Below are 16,777 nucleotides of genomic sequence, written 5' to 3'. Positions count from 1 at the left end.
TTTTGTTGCCATTGCTTTTGGTGTTTTAGACATGAATTCCTTGCCCATGCCTATGTCCTGAATGGTAATGCCTAGGTTTTCTTCTAGGGTTTTTATGGTTTTAGATCTAACGTTTAAGTCTTTAATCCATCTTGAATTGATTTTTGTATAAGGTGTAAGGAAGGGATCCAGTTTCAGTTTTCTACATATGGCTAGCCAGTTTTCCCAGCACCATTTATTAAATAGGGAATCCTTTCCCCATTGCTTCTTTTTCTCAGGTTTGTCAAAGATCAGATAGTTGTAGATATGCGGTGTTATTTCTGAGGGCTCTGTTCTGTTCCATTGATCTATATCTCTATTTTGGTACCAGTACCATGCTGTTTTGGTTACTGTAGCCTCGTAGTATAGTTTGAAGTCAGGTAGTGTGATGCCTCCAACTTTGTTCTTTTGGATTAAGATTGACTTGGCGATGTGGGCTCTTTTTTGGTTCCATATGAACTTTAAAGTAGTTTTTTCCAATTCTGTGAAGAAAGTCATTGGTAGCTTGATGGGGATGGCATTGAATCTGTAAATTACCTTGGGCAGTATGGCCATTTTCACGATATTGATTCTTCCTACCCATGAGCATGGAATGTTCTTCCATTTGTTTGTATCCTCTTTTATTTCCTTGAGCAGCGGTTTGTAGTTCTCCTTGAAGAGGTCCTTCACATCCCTTGTAAGTGGGATTCCTAGGTATTTTATACTCTTTGAAGCAATTGTGAATGGGAGTTCACTCATGATTTGGCTCTCTCTTTGTCTGTTGTTGGTGTATAGGAATGCTTGTGATTTTTGCACATTGATTTTGTATCCTGAGACTTGCTGAAGTTGCTTATCAGCTTAAGGAGATTTTGGGCTGAGACAATGGGGTTTTCTAGATATACAATCATGTCATCTGCAAACAGGGACAATTTGACTTCCTCTTTTCCTAATTGAATACCCTTTATTTCCTTCTCCTGCCTAATTGCCCTGGCCAGAACTTCCAACACTCTGTTGAATAGGAGTGGTGAGAGAGGGCATCCCTGTCTTGTGCCCATTTTCAAAGGGAATGCTTCCAGTTTTTGCCCATTCAGTATGATATTGGCTGTGGGTTTGTCATAGATAGCTCTTATTATTTTGAAATATGTCCCATCAATACCTAATTTATTGAGAGTTTTTAGCATGAAGGGTTGTTGAATTTTGTCAAAGGCCTTTTCTGCATCTATTGAGATAATCATGTGGTTTTTGTCTTTGGCTCTGTTTATATGCTGGATTACATTTATTGATTTGTGTATATTGAACCAGCCTTGCATCCCAGGGATGAAGCCCACTTGATCATGGTGGATAAGCTTTTGGATGTGCTGCTGGATTCGTTTTGCCAGTATTTTATTGAGGATTTTTGCATCAATGTTCATCAAGGATATTGGTCTAAAATTCTCTTTTTTTGTTGTGTCTCTGCCCGGCTTTGGTATCAGAATGATGCTGGCCTCATAAAATGAGTTAGGGAGGATTCCCTCTTTTTCTATTGATTGGAATAGTTTCAGAAGGAATGGTACCAGTTCCTCCTTGTACCTCTGGTAGAATTTGGCTGTAAATCCATCTGGTCCTGGACTCTTTTTCGTTGGTAAGCTATTGATTATTGCCACAATTTCAGATCCTGTTATTGGTCTATTCAGAGATTCAACTTCTTCCTGGTTTAGTCTTGGGAGAGTGTATATGACAAGGAATTTATCCATTTCTTCTAGATTTTCTAGTTTATTTGCATAGAGGTGTTTGTAGTATTCTCTGATGGTAGTTTGTATTTCTTTGGGATCGGTGGTGATATCCCCTTTATCACTTTTTATTACGTCTATTTGATTCTTCTCTCTTTTTTTCTTTATTAGTCTTGCCAGCAGTCTATCAATTTTGTTGATCCTTTCAAAAAACCAGCTCCTGGATTCATTAATTTTTTGAAGGGTTTTTTGTGTCTCTATTTCCTTCAGTTCTGCTCTGATTTTAGTTATTTCTTGCCTTCTGCTAGCTTTTGAATGTGTTTGCTCTTGCTTTTCTAGTTCTTTCAATTGTGATGTTAGGGTGTCAGTTTTGGATCTTTCCTGCTTTCTCTTGTGCCATTTAGTGCTATAAATTTCCCTCTACACACTGCTTTGAATGTGTCCTAGAGATTCTGGTATGTTGTGTCTTTGTTCTCATTGGTTTCAAAGAACATCTTTATTTCTGCCTTCATTTCATTATGTACCCAGTAGTCATTCAGGAGCAGGTTGTTCAGTTTCCACGTAGTTGAGCAGTTTTGAGTGAGATTCTTAATCCTGAGTTCTAGTTTGATTGCACTGTGGTCTGAGAGATAGTTTGTTATAATTTCTGTTCTTTTACATTTGCTGAGGAGAGCTTTACTTCCAAGTATGTGGTCAATTTTGGAATAGGTATGGTGTGGTGCTGAAAAAAATGTATATTCTGTTGATTTGGGGTGGAGAGTTCTGTAGATGTCTATTAGGTCCGCTTGGTGCAGAGCTGAGTTCAATTCCTGGGTATCCTTGTTGACTTTCTGTCTCGTTGATCTGTCTAATGTTGACAGTGGGGTGTTAAAGTCTCCCATTATTAATGTGTGGGAGTCTAAGTCTCTTTGTAGGTCACTCAGGACTTGCTTTATGAATCTGGGTGCTCCTGTATTGGGTGCATATATATTTAGGATAGTTAGCTCTTCTTGTTGAATTGATCCCTTTACCATTACATAATGACCTTCTTTGTCTCTTTTGATCTTTGTTGGTTTAAAGTCTGTTTTATCAGAGACTAGGATTGCAACCCCTGCCTTTTTTTGTTTTCCATTTGCTTGGTAGATCTTCCTCCCTCCTTTTATTTTGAGCCTATGTGTGTCTCTGCACGTGAGATGGGTTTCCTGAATACAGCACACTGATGGGTCTTGACTCTTTATCCAATTTGCCAGTCTGTGTCTTTTAATTGGAGCATTTACTCCATTTACATTTAAAGTTATTAGTGTTATGTGTGAATTTGATCTGTCATTATGATGTTAGCTGGTTATTTTGCTCGTTAGTTGATGCAGTTTCTTCCTAGTCTGGATGGTCTTTACATTTTGGTATGATTTTGCAGCGGCTGGTACCGGTTGTTCCTTTCCATGTTTAGCGCTTCCTTCAGGAGCTCTTTTAGGGCAGGCCTGATGTTGACAAAATCTCTCAGCATTTGCTTATCTGTAAAGTATTTTATTTCTCCTTCACTTATGAAGCTTAGTTTGGCTGGATATGAAATTCTGGGTTGAAAATTCTTGTCTTTAAGAATGTTGAATATTGGCCCCCACTCTCTTCTGGCTTGTAGGGTTTCTGCCGAGAGATCCGCTGTTAGTCTGATGGGCTTCCCTTTGAGGGTAACCTGACCTTTCTCTCTGGCTGCCTTTAACATTTTTTCCTTCATGTCAACTTTGGTGAATCTGACAATTATGTGTCTTGGAGTTGCTCTTCTCGAGGAGTATCTTTGTGGCGTTCTCTGTATTTCCTGAATCTGAATGTTGGCCTGCCTTGCTGGATTGGGGAATTTCTCCTGGATAATATCCTGCAAAGTGTTTTCCAACTTGGTTCCATTCTCCCCATCACTTTCAGGTACACCAATCAGACGTAGATTTGGTCTTTTCACATAGTCCCATATTTCTTGGAGGCTTTGCTCGTTTCTTTTTATTCTTTTTTCTCTAAACTTTCCTTCTCGCTTCATTTCATTCATTTCATCTTCCATTGCTGATACCCCTTCTTCCAGTTGATCGCATCGGCTCCTGAGGCTTCTGCATTCTTCACGTAGTTCTCGAGCCTTGGTTTTCAGCTCCACCAGCTCCTTTAAGCACTTCTCTGTATTGGTTATTCTAGTTATACATTCTTCTAAATTTTTTTCAGAGTTTTCAACTTCTTTGCCTTTGGTTTGAATGTCCTCCCGTAGCTCAGAGTAATTTGATCGTCTGAAGCCTTCTTCTCTCAGCTCGTCAAAGTCATTCTCTGTCCAGCTTTGTTCCATTGCTGGTGAGGAGCTGCGTTCCTTTGGAGGAGGAGAGGCGCTCTGATTTTTAGAGTTTCCAGTTTTTCTGTTCTGTTTTTTCCCCATCTTTGTGGTTTTATCTACTTTTGGTCTTTGATGATGGTGATGTACAGATGGGTTTTTGGTGTGGATGTCCTTTCTGTTTGTTAGTTTTCCTTCTAACAGACAGGACCCTCAGCTGCAGGTCTGTTGGAATACCCTGCAGTGTGAGGTGTCAGTGTGCCCCTGCTGGGGGGTGCCTCCCAGTTAGGCTGCTCAGGGGTCAGGGGTCAGGGACCCACTTGAGCAGGCAGTCTGCCCGTTCTCAGATCTCCAGCTGCGTGCTGGGAGAACCACTGCTCTCTTCAAAGCTGTCAGACAGGGACATTTAAGTCTGCAGTGGTTACTGCTGTCTTTTTGTTTGTCTGTGCCCTGCCCCCAGAGGTGGAGCCTACAGAGGCAGGCAGGCCTCCTTGAGCTGTGGTGGGCTCCACCCAGTTCGAGCTTCCAGGCTGCTTTGTTTACCTAATCAAGCCTGGGCAATGGCGGGCGCCCCTCCCCGAGCCTCGCTGCCGCCTTGCAGTTTGATTTCAGTCTGCTGTGCTAGCAATCAGCGAGACTCCGTGGGTGTAGGACCCTCCGAGCCAGGTGCCAGATATAATCGCGTGGTGCGCCGTTTTTTAAGCCCGTCGGAAAAGCGCTGTATTCGGGTGGGAGTGACCCGATTTTCCAGGTGCTGTCCGTCACCCCTTTCTTTGATTAGGAAAGGGAACTCCCTGACCCCTTGCGCTTCCCAAGTGAGGCAATGCCTCGCCCTGCTTCTGCTCGCGCACGGTGTGCTCACCCACTGACCTGCACGCACTCTCTGGCACTCCCTAGTGAGATGAACCCAGTACCTCAGATGGAAATGCAGAAATCACCCGTCTTCTGCGTCGCTCAGGCTGGGAGCTGTAGACCGGAGCTGTTCCTATTCGGCCATCTTGGCTCCTCCTGAGAGAAATTCTTAGTAATTTTTTTTTTTTTTTGAGTTGGAGTCTCACTCTGTTTCCCAGGCTGGAGTGCAATGGCATGATCTTGGCTCACTGCACCCCCCCCTCCTCCTGAGTTCAAGTGATTCTCCTGCCTCAGCCTCCTGAGTAGCTGGGATAACAGGCGCCCGCCACCATGCCCAGCTAGTTTTTGTATTTTTGGTATAGACGGGGTTTCACCGTGTTGGTCAGGCTGGTGTCTAACTCCTGATCTCGTGATCTGCCTGCCTCAGCCTCCCAAAGTGCTGGGATTACAGGCGTGAGCCACTGCACCTGGCCAGTAATTACTTTTTAAAAATGTTTCTTTTGCTCCTTTTCTCTTTGTTTTCCTTCTAACCTTTCCATTACACACACTTATATAATTGTCTCAAAATTTTTATATGATTTCAATTGATTTACTTTTTAGTCTTGTTTCTCTTTGCTTTTCAGTTTTGGAGGTTTTCATTGATACATCCTCAAATTAGAGAGTCTTCATCAGTTGTGTTCTATCTACTAATAAGCCCATCAAAGGCATTCTTTATTTCTGCTACAGAATTTTTTATTTTTAGCATTTTCTTGGGTTCTTAAAATTTTTATTTTTATACTTACATTGTCCATCTGTTATTGAATGCTGTCTACCTTATTGATTAGAACACTTAACATATTAATCATAGTTGTTTTAAATTCCATTTTGAAAATTTCCACGTCCCGGACATATCTAGGTCTGGTTTAAAGCTTACTTATTCTTTTCAATCTATGTTTTTTTTTTCACTTTTGGTATGACTGGCAATTTTTTTCATTACAGTTAAGCATAATGCATTGGGTAAAAGGAACTGCTTTGATAAGCCTTTATTAATATGGTGTAAGGTGCTGGAGGAGGGGTAGCATTCTACAGGCCTACATTTAGGTTTTATTATTTTAGTTATAATCCAGTAACCTCTGGATTATAAATTTCAACATACTTCTCAGTTTCTCCTCCCAGCTGCAGGTGGCGCAGGATGGCTTAACAGGGCTTGAGTTGTATATTTTTCTCGTTCTATGCAGAAGGCCAGAGGCAACTAGAGTATAGTTTCTATGGCTTCATAACCCTATTACAATAATAAAATATCTATCATTATGCCCCCAAAAAAAGAATTATTAGAATTATTGTCTTAATATTTTATTTATAATTTTTTTCTTTAGGATCTGGATACTGGAGAAAATGTTTTAAGTTATTACACACAATTTAAACTGATTTATTGTTTTATTTTCTCTATTTCTACAGAAGGGTCTACTTGGGCTTGTCTTCAATGTTAAGAGTCTCATCACTTGTTTTATATATTATATTAATTTATGCCATGAAGAAAAAATATCAAGAGAAAGATATCAATGCATCAGAAAATGGAAGTGTCATGGATGAAGCAAACTTAGAATCCTTAAATAACAATAAACATTTTGTCCCTTCTGCTGGGGCAGATAGTGAAACACATTATTAAGGGGAGAAAAAAAGCCACTTCTGCTTCTGTGTTTCCAAACAGCATTGCATTGATTCAGTAAGATGTTATTTTTGAGGAGTTCCTGGTCCTTTCACTAAGAATTTCCACATCTTTTATGGTGGAAGTATAAATAAGCCTATGAACTTATAATAAAACAAACTGTAGGTAGAAAAAATGAGAGTACTCATTGTTACATTATAGCTAAGTATTTGTGGTTAAGGTTAGACTATATGATCCATACAAATTAAAGTGAGAGACATGGTTACTGTGTAATAAAAGAAAAAATACTTGTTCAGGTAATTGTAATTCTTAATAAAACAAATGAGTATCATACAGGTAGAGGTTAAAAAGGAGGAGCTAGATTCATATCCTAAGTAAAGAGAAATGCCTAGTGTCTATTTTATTAAACAAACAAACACAGAGTTTGAACTATAATACTAAGGCCTGAAGTCTAGCTTGGATGTATGCTACAATAATATCTGTTACTCACATAAAATTATATATTTCACAGACTTTATCAATGTATAATTAACAATTATCTTGTTTAAGTAAATTTAGAATACATTTAAGTATTGTGGAAGAAATAAAGACATTCCAATATTTGCGAGCTGTGATTGTCAAACAACATATTACATTATGTGATAAGTTTCCAGTGGGCCCACGGTAATGTATTAGGGAAAATTGACTTTGACTAATGTAGCCACTGTCATACTTATCTTAGCTAGATTTCCTAGATCATTTGCCGCACCTTCTACATCAGCACTTGCTTCTTCACTTTGTACTTAGATAATGAAACCAGCTTCTTTTTTTAAACCCCATGAAACAAATTCTACAGCTTTTTTTCTTTTGCAGCTTTCCCACGTCTCTTAGTCATCGTAGAATGACAGAGAGTTAGGTCCTTGCTCTAGATTAGATTTGGCCTACGGGAACATTGTGGCTGCTTTGTTCTTCAATCCAGGCTACTGAAGTTTTCTCCATATTAGCCATAAGTCTGTTTCACTTTGTTATTATTTGTGTGTTCACTGAAGTAGGACTCTTAATTATCTTCAAGTACTTTATTTTTGCATTCACAACTTGGCTAACTGCTGAATGCAAGATGCTTAGTTTTGACTTACCTTGGCTCTTGATATGCCTTCCTCACTAAACTTAATCATTTCTAAAATTTGACTTAAAATGAGAGATGTGTGACTCTTTCTTTCACTCAAACACCTAGAGGTCATTGTAAGGTTATTATTTGGCTTAATTTCTATGTTGTTCTGTCTCAGGACATAGGAAGGCCCAAGGGGATGGAGAGAGATGTAGCAATAGCTGGTTGGTGGAGCATTCAGAACACACACAATTTTATTGATTAAGTTCCACGTATTATATGGGTATGGATAGTGGCAAGTCAAATCAATTACAATAGTAACATCAAAGATCACTAACCACAGGTCACTATCACAGATACAATAACAATGAATAAGTCTGAAATATTGTGAGAATTAGTAAAATGTGACACAGAGACATAAAGTGAGCACATATTTTTGAAAAAATGATGTCAATAGACTTGTTTGATGCAGGATTGCCACTAACTTTCAATTTGAAAACAAAAAACAAACAAAAAAAAACACCAAAATATGTGAAGTGCAATAAAGTGAAGTTCAATAAAATGAAGTATGCCAGGAATAAAAGCTAACAGGATCACAGGATCAACCTCTACTTAAAAGTATTAGAAATATGGAGGTAAATAGAAGAAATAGCTAAAAAGAGTTGTAAATGCTTGCGTCTGGAAAGCAGTAATAACAAGCAGAGAAAAACTCATTTTCAATATGAGATTTTTGATATAATCTTATTTTTACAACTTTGTGCATAAATGGCTTTGGTAAAAATTAAAAATCAATCATCAGACTGGTATGTCTCTTATTAATCAACAATAAACAATAATATTGATACCCAGGTACTACACTGAGAGCCTTGGGTGAGCCTCCAAGTCTTGCTGGCTTCAGATACCAGAAAGATCACAATGCACTAAGCAGACTCTTGAGGTCCCTGATTCCAGGACTTGACTCTGGGATAGCATTTCTGAACCTGCCCTCGGCCAGAGGGGAGCCCATTGTCCTGAAGGTTGAATCCCACGTCAGGCAGAATTCAATAGAAGCTGATTAAAGTGCCCTTGGGCCTTAAGGAAACATTGGCAGTAGTCTAGCAGTACTCCCTGTGGGCCTGAAGTGTTGTGGCTATGGGTTGAGGCTCCTTTGTATTTGGAAATGCGAGGGAAGAGTGGGAAAGACGGTCTTGTGGTTTGAGTGCCACCTCAGCCACAATATGATAGAACACCAGGTAGACTTTACGAGTTTTGGCTCTAGTCTCTGACTCCTGGATGGCATCTCTGGACCCACATGGGACCTGGGGGACCTCGCCACCCTGAAAGGAAGGACACAGGCCTTGCTGGCTTTTCTGCCTGCTGAATGTAGAGCCCCATGGCCTTGAGCAAACATCGGCAGTAGTCAGGGAGTAATTACAGCAGACCTTGGGCAAGACTCATAAATGTGCTGGCTTCAGGTGTAACCCAATGTAGTCATAGTTCTGGATGCCACAGAGGTGCTTATGCCACTCCAAACCTAGATTTAGTTGGCTCATAATAGAGAGAGAGACTGTAAGTTTGGGAGACATTAAGCAAGAGAACAAGAATCTCTGCCTGGAAATCCAGAGAATTCTCCTGGATGTTGTTCAAGACCATCAAGGCGGTACCTCTACGAGTCTGCAAAAACCTCAGCATTACTGGGCTTGGGATGCTCCCTAAAGCAGACACAGCTTATTTCACAATAATCAAGTTATTTCAAATGCCTGGAAACCCTTCCCAAGAAGGATGGCTGCAAATAAGCCCAAACAGCCAAGGCTACAATAAATATTTTGCTCTTCAATGCCCAGACAACAAATATCTACTAGCATCAACACCATCCTGGAAAACATGACCTCACCAAATGAACTAAATAAGGCACCAGGAACCATTCCTGGAGAAACAGAGATATGTGACCTTTCAGAGAGAGAATTCAAAATAGCTATTTTGAGGAAACTCATAGAAATTCAAGATAACACAAAGAAGGAATTCAGAATTTTATCAGATAAATTTAACAAGGACATTGAAATAATTGAAAAGAATGAAGCAGAAATTCTGTAGCTGAGAAATACAATTGGTATACTGAAGAATGAATAAGAATCCTTTAATAGCAGAATTTATCAAGCAAAACAAAGAATTAATGAAGACAGGTTTTTTGAAAATACATAGTCAGAGGAGATGAAAAAAAGAATATAAAACAATAAAACAAGCCTACAGAAAGTGGAAAATAGACCCAAAAGAGCATATCTGTTATGGGCCCTAAAGAGGAGGTAGAGAAAGAGATGGGGTAGAAAGTGTATTCAAAGGGATAATACCAGAGAACTTCTCAAACTTAGAGAGAGATATATCCAAGTACAAGAAGGTTATAGAACACCAAGCAGATTTAATCCAAAGAAGACTACCTCAAAGCATTTAATGATCAGACTCTCAAAGGTCAAAATTTTAAAAATGATCCAAAAAGCAGCAAGATAATAGAAACAATTAAGATAGAGTGGTGCTCCAAAATTCTGGCAACAGAATTTTTACTGGAAACCTTACAGGTACGAATGGCATGACATATTGAAAGTGCTGAAGTAAAAACAAAACAAAACAAAACAAACAAACAAACAAAAACGCTTTTACCCTAGAATAGTACATCCAAGAAAAATATCTTTCAAACATGAAGAAGAAATGGAGACTCAGTGAGACAAACAAAAGCTAAGGAATTTCATCAATACCAGACCCATCCTACAAGACATGCTAAAGGAAGTGCTTCAAATGGAAAGAAAAGAACATTATTGAACAATAAATAATCACCTAAAGGTACAAGACTCACTGGTAATAGTAAGCATGCAGCATAACACAATGTCATAACCCCTTAACTGTGGTATGTGAACTATTATTCTAAGTAGAAACACTAAATGATGAACCAATCAAAAATAATAACTTCAACAACTTTTCAAGACATGGTACAGTAAGCTATAAATAGAAACAACAAAAAGTGAAAAAGCATGGAGATAAAGTTAAGGCATAGATTATTTATTACTTTGATTTTTGCTTGTTTGTTCATGTAAGTAGTGTTAAATTGTTATTAGGTTAAAAATAATGAGCTATAAGATAGTATTTGCAAGCCTCATGGTAACCTCAAACCAAAAAGCATACAATAGATACACAAAAAATAAAAAGCAAAAAATAAGTTACATCACCAGAGAAAATCACCTTCACTTGAGAAGACCGGAAGAAAGAAAGAAGGATGAAAAGACCACAGAACAACCAGAAAACAAATAGCAAAATGGTGGGAGTATGTCTCTACTAATCAATAATAGCACTAAATGTAAATGGATTAAATTGTCTTTTTTATTCAGTTATCTCACTGCTATAAAAAAGAACCAAAGATGGGGTAATTTATAAAGAAAAGAGGTTTAATTGGTTCATGGTTTCATGGGCTGTATAGGATGATCTATTGTCTTTAAGAAACACACTTCACTTAAAAAGACACACATAGACTAAAAATAAAGGGATGGGAAAACATATTCCATGCAAAGGGAAACTAAAAAAGAGCAGGAGTCACTATAATTATATCAGACAAAATAGATTGTAAGACAAACACTGTAAGAAGACAAAAACAAGGTCATTGCATAATGACAAAGCGGCCAACTCAGCAAGAAGATATAAGAATTTTGAAAACATACGCACCCAACACTGGAGCACTCCAATATATAAAGGAACTATTATTAGAGCTAAAGAGAGATATAGGCCCTAATACAATAATAGTTTGAGACTTCAACACCTCACTTTCATTATGGACAAATCTTCCAGACAAAAAATCAACATCAGACTTAATCTCTACTATAGTCCAAATGAATCTAATAGATATTCACAGAAAATTTCATCCCAGAGCTGCAGGATACATTATTTTTCTCAACACATGAATTATTCTCAAGGGTAGACCATATGTTAAGTCATAAAACAAATCTTAAAACATTGAAAGAATATGAAATAATGTCAAGCATCTTCTCTGGACAAAATAAAATAACTAGAAATCAATAACAATGGAAATTTTGGAAACAATACAAATTACATGGAAATTAAACAATATGCTCCTGTATGACCAGTGGGCTTTGAAGGAATTAAAAATAATCTTGAAAAAACTCTTAAACAAATGGTAATGGAAACACAACATACCAAAATCTATGGGATAGAGGAAAAGCAGTACTAACAGGGAAGTTTATAGTTATAAGTGCCTACGCCACAGGAGAAAAAACTTCAAAGAAACTATCTAACAATGCATCTTAAACAACTAGAAAAACAAGAGTAAACTACACCCAAAATTAGTAGAAGAAAAAAGATAATAAAGGTCAGAGCAGAAATTAATAAAATTGAAATTATAAAAAACTATACAAATGATAAAACAAAAAGTTAATTTTTTGAAAAGTTAAACAAAATTGACAGATGTTCAGACAGAGTAAAAAAGAATATCTAAATAAATATAATCAGAAATGAAAAAATATATTAAAACTGATACTGCAGGAATTCCAAGGATCATTATTTGCTACTATGAGCAACTATATGCCAATAAATTGGAAAATTTAGAAGAAATGGACAAATTCCTAGATACATACAAACTACCAAGACTGAACCAAGAAGAAATCCAAAAACTGAACAGGGCAAAAACAAGTAACAAGATCAAAGCCATAACAAAAAGGCTCCCAGTAAAGAAAAGTGCAGGATCCAATGGTTTAATGGCTGAATTCTACCAAATGTTTAAAGAAGAATTAATAGCAATCCTATTCAAATTATTTCATATAATAGAAGAGAAGAAAATACTTCCAAGCTCACTCTACAAAGCTAGTATTACTGTTGTCAAAAATGAGACAAAGACACATCAAAAACAAAAACTGCAGGCCAATATCTCTGATAAATATCAATGCAAAAATTCTCAATTAAATACTAGAACACCAAATTCAACAATAGATTTGAAATATCCATTTATTATGACCAAGTAGAATGTATCCCTGGGATGTAAGGATGTTTAAACATACACAAATCAATCAATGTATTACATCATATCAACAGAATAAAGGATAAAAAACATATGATTATTTCACTTGATAATTAAAAAGCATTTGGTAATATTAAACATTTCTTTTATGATTAAAAGCTCTGAAAAAAAGCTTGTTATAGAAGGAACATATTTCAACATAGTAAAAGGCATATACAACAGACCCACAGCTAGTATCATACTGAATGGGGAAAACCTGCAAGTCTCTTTTCCTGAGATCTGGAACACAACAAGAACACCCACTTTCCCTCACTGTTGTTCAACATAATAATGGAAGTCCTAGCTAGAGCAATTAAATAAAAGAAAGATATAAAGAACATCCAAATTGGAAAGAAAAAAAGTCAAATTTTACTTGTTTGCAGATAACAAAATCCTATATTTTAAAAAACTTAAAGACTCCACAAGAAAATTGTTAAAAGTGATAAACAAATTCAGTAAAGTTATAGGATAACAAATCAACATATAAAAAATCACTAACATTTCCATATGTCAACAGTAAACAATGTGAAAAAAATTTAAAAAGTAATACCACTTAAAATAGCCACACATATATATAAATAAAATACTAGGAATAACTTAACCATAACAGTAAAAGATCTGTATACTGAAAAATATAAAATACTGATGAAAGAAATTGAAGTGGATACCAAATAAAGATATTCCATGTTAATGGATTAAAAGAATCAATATTGTTAAATATTTATGCTGCTCAAAGCAATATACACATCCAATGCAATCTCTGTCAAAATCTCAACAATGTTCTTCACAGACATAGAAAAAGCAACCCTATAATTTATCTGAAACCACAAAAGACTCAGAAGAGCCAAAGCCATCCTGAGCAAAAAGAACAAACTGGAGAAATCACATTACTTGACTTCAAATTATATTATAGAACGTAGCAGGCAAAACAGCAGGGCACTGGCATAACAATAGGCACATACACAAATGGAACATAAAACAGAATTCAAAAACAAATCTGCACACCTACAGTGAATTGATTTTGACAAAGATGCCAAGAACATACACTGCAGAAAAGACAGTCTCTTCAGGAATTAGGAAAACTAGATATCTATATGCAGAAGAATGAAACTAGATCCCTATTTCTCACAATATCAACTAACTAAAATCAAATCAAAATGAATTAAAGACTTAAATCTATGACATCAAACTATGAAACTTTTTATTTCATGACATGTCATGCAATTTTTTGTAGTTTCATAGTTTGAGGTTCGTAATTTCATAGTTTTGTAGATTCGTAGATTTAAAGTTTCCAGAACATTTGTCTGGGCAAAAATTTCTTGAGAAACACCACACAAGCACAGGTAACCAAAGTAATAGGGGACAAATGAGATCACATCAAGTTAAAAAGCTTCTGCACAGCAAAGGATATAATCAACAAAGCAAAAAGACAATCCACAGAATGGCAGAAAAATATTTGCAAACTACCCACTGACAAAAGATTAATAATCAGAATATATAAGGAGCTCAAACAACTATAAGAAAAAGTATTACACTTTTTTTTATTATTACAATCCAATCCAAAAATGGGCAAAATTTCTGAATAGACATTTCTCAAAAGAAGACATGAAAATGGAAAAGAGACATATGAAAAGGTGTTCAACATCATTGATCGTCAGAGAAATGCAAATCAGAATTACAATATTATCTCACCCCAGTTAAAATGGCTTAAATCCAAAAGACAGGCAATAGCAAATGCAGGTGACGATGTGGAGTAAAGGGAACACTTGTACACTATTGGTGAGAAAGTAAATTAGTACCATCACTATGGAGAACAGTTTAGAGGTTCCTGAAAAAATTAAAAATTGAGCTACCATATGATCCAGCAATCTCACTGCTAGGTGTATACCCAAAAGAGTGGAAATCAGTACATCTAAGAGATATCTCCACTTTTATGTTTGTTGTGGCACTGTTTACAATAGCTAAGATTTGAAAGCAAACTAAGTATCCATCAACAGATAATGAATAAAGAAAATGTGGTACATGTACACAATGGATTACTATTTAGCCATAAACAAATGAGATTCAGTAATATGCAACAACATGGATGGAACTGGAGATTATTGTATTATGTGAAATAGGCCAAGCATAGAAAGCGATATATCACATGTTCTTATTTATTTGTGGTATCTAAAAATCAAAACAGTCGGACACAGACAGTAGACGAATGTTTACCAGAGGCTGGGAAAGGTAGTGGGAGTAGGGGGTGGATGGGGATGGTTAATGAATACAAACAAAAACAGAAAGAATAAATAAGAACTAATATTTTATAGCACAACAGGATGATTATAGTCAATAATAACTTAATTTTACATTTTAAAACAATCAAAAGAGTGTAATTGGATTATTTATAAACCAAATGACAAACGTTTGAGGGAATAAATAAAACATTCTCCATGATGTGCTTATTTTACATTGCATGCCTGTATCAAAATATTTCATATACCCCATTAATATATATGTCTACTATGTAACCACGAATAAAATAAAATAATTAAAAACAACACAATCTCATTGATTAAAAGTGTCTAAATAATCCTAAGAAGGAAATAATCTCAAATTTTGCCTGGTCCTGAGAATATTTACATGAGACTCAACTCCTTGGAAAGAATGTCCAAAATTCCTATTGAAAAAAATTGACAATAATGACTCTGTGAGTGGAAGTGAGAGAGCCACAAGCACAAAACAGACTGATGGAATAGAACTTGCATCTTCCCATTCCCATTTCAGTTGAAATTATTCATTGAAATAACATACTTCAAGTATTAGTGTAATTGCTTTTCTATGAATAAATATCTGACACTATGTAATTTATGAAGAAAAGAGGTTTAATCGGCTCATGGTTCTGCAGACTTTACAGAAAGCATGATAGTGGCGTCTGCTTCTAATGAGGCCTCAGGAAGCTTACAATCATGGTGGAAGGTGACAGAAGAAGCCTGCATGTCACACGGTGAGAGCAGGTGCAAAAGGGAGAGAAGAGGGGAAATCCCATTCTTTTAAGCAACCAGATCTGATGTAAACTAACTGTGTGAGAATTCACTGATTACTAAGTGATGGTGCTAATCTATTTATGACGGATCAAATTCCATGATCTAATCACCTCCAACCAGTCCCCACCTGCAACATTGAAAATCACATTGTTACAGTCTCGTCAATGCACCACAATGTAGCAGTCTCTTGTTGCCTAAGGTAGTACCCAGGAGTTCTTTGTCTCACGACCAGGAAAGTTAAGAAGTGCAGACACCAAGGGTGATGTTGGAGTGAAAGCTTAATAAGCTAAAGCAGAAGGCCCTCCACTGTGGAGAGGGGGCCTGGAAGAGTGTTGCCGTTTTTACAGTTGAATGCAAAGGCTTTTATAAAAAAAACAAATGAGGGGTGGGCATCTTATTTGCATAAGGCATAACTTTATGGTAGCTCCACTCCATCCTTTTAGCGTGTATGTGGGCCCTTAGCTTGAGTTGCTCCATCCCAAATCTTGGGATCTTGCTGTTCACAGAGATGTGGGCATCATGTAAGCTTATGACTAACAAAATGTTAATCTTAAATAGTCCTAAAGAGGGCAGTGTTTTAAAACTTTTTAAAAATTTACATTTCAATGATCTGGGTCAGCTGTGAAATGACTTAGAGTTTTTGTCCATCTTTTGCAAACAGTAAGACAAGCATTCCCTATCTATACTGCCTATTGATAGGTTTTCATTAGCTCTAACTGAAAATCATCTCAAGAAACAGCAGGTCCTGATGGGTTATTGTCATTAATGAGAACAACAGAGTATCAATTTAAATTACATCTGTTGTATTAAGAATATATCCTTCAGTAGTTAAATGAAATAGCACATTTAGCTTCACAGGGTGCTTTAGTGATGAATTCATCCTGTGAGAGTTCTATCAAAATACAGAGCTGCTCAATATCACATGTAAAGCAGGAGTCACATTACAATGATAAACATCTTACATGATAACGATGCATGGGTGTGTGCATGTGAGTGGGCATTTGAGTATTAGCATGAGGAGAATAGTGTGAGTGTACATCCATGTGAATGTAGAAGTGAGTGTGTGATTGTTATTGTATATGTATGTTACTATATCACACACATCCATCATTTCCACTGAATTGTTGAAGATTTTAAGCCAA

General features: G+C 36.7%; 1 protein-coding gene across 4 annotated transcripts in view; it reads left to right on the top strand.

Moving 5' to 3' along the window:
- Positions 1-16,777, top strand: part of SLCO1B1 (solute carrier organic anion transporter family member 1B1) — a 144,650-nt gene that overhangs the window by 107,604 nt on the left and 20,269 nt on the right. For 3 of the 4 annotated variants that reach the window (XM_520785.8, XM_063785879.1, XM_009425766.5), the window contains exon 15: positions 6,277-7,094. The exons of the other annotated variant lie outside the window; for it this stretch is intronic. In XM_520785.8, coding sequence (XP_520785.4) covers positions 6,277-6,487 — 211 coding nt within the window. In that variant the 3' untranslated portion in view covers positions 6,488-7,094. Of the gene's footprint in view, positions 1-6,276; positions 7,095-16,777 lie in introns of those variants that run through there. 4 annotated transcript variants of the gene reach the window in all.

Source organism: Pan troglodytes, chromosome 10 (assembly GCF_028858775.2).
Source record: "Pan troglodytes isolate AG18354 chromosome 10, NHGRI_mPanTro3-v2.0_pri, whole genome shotgun sequence".
Lineage (NCBI taxonomy): Eukaryota > Metazoa > Chordata > Mammalia > Primates > Hominidae > Pan > Pan troglodytes.
Note: the sequence above shows the minus strand (reverse complement) of the source record. Positions and strands in the feature narration are given on the sequence as shown.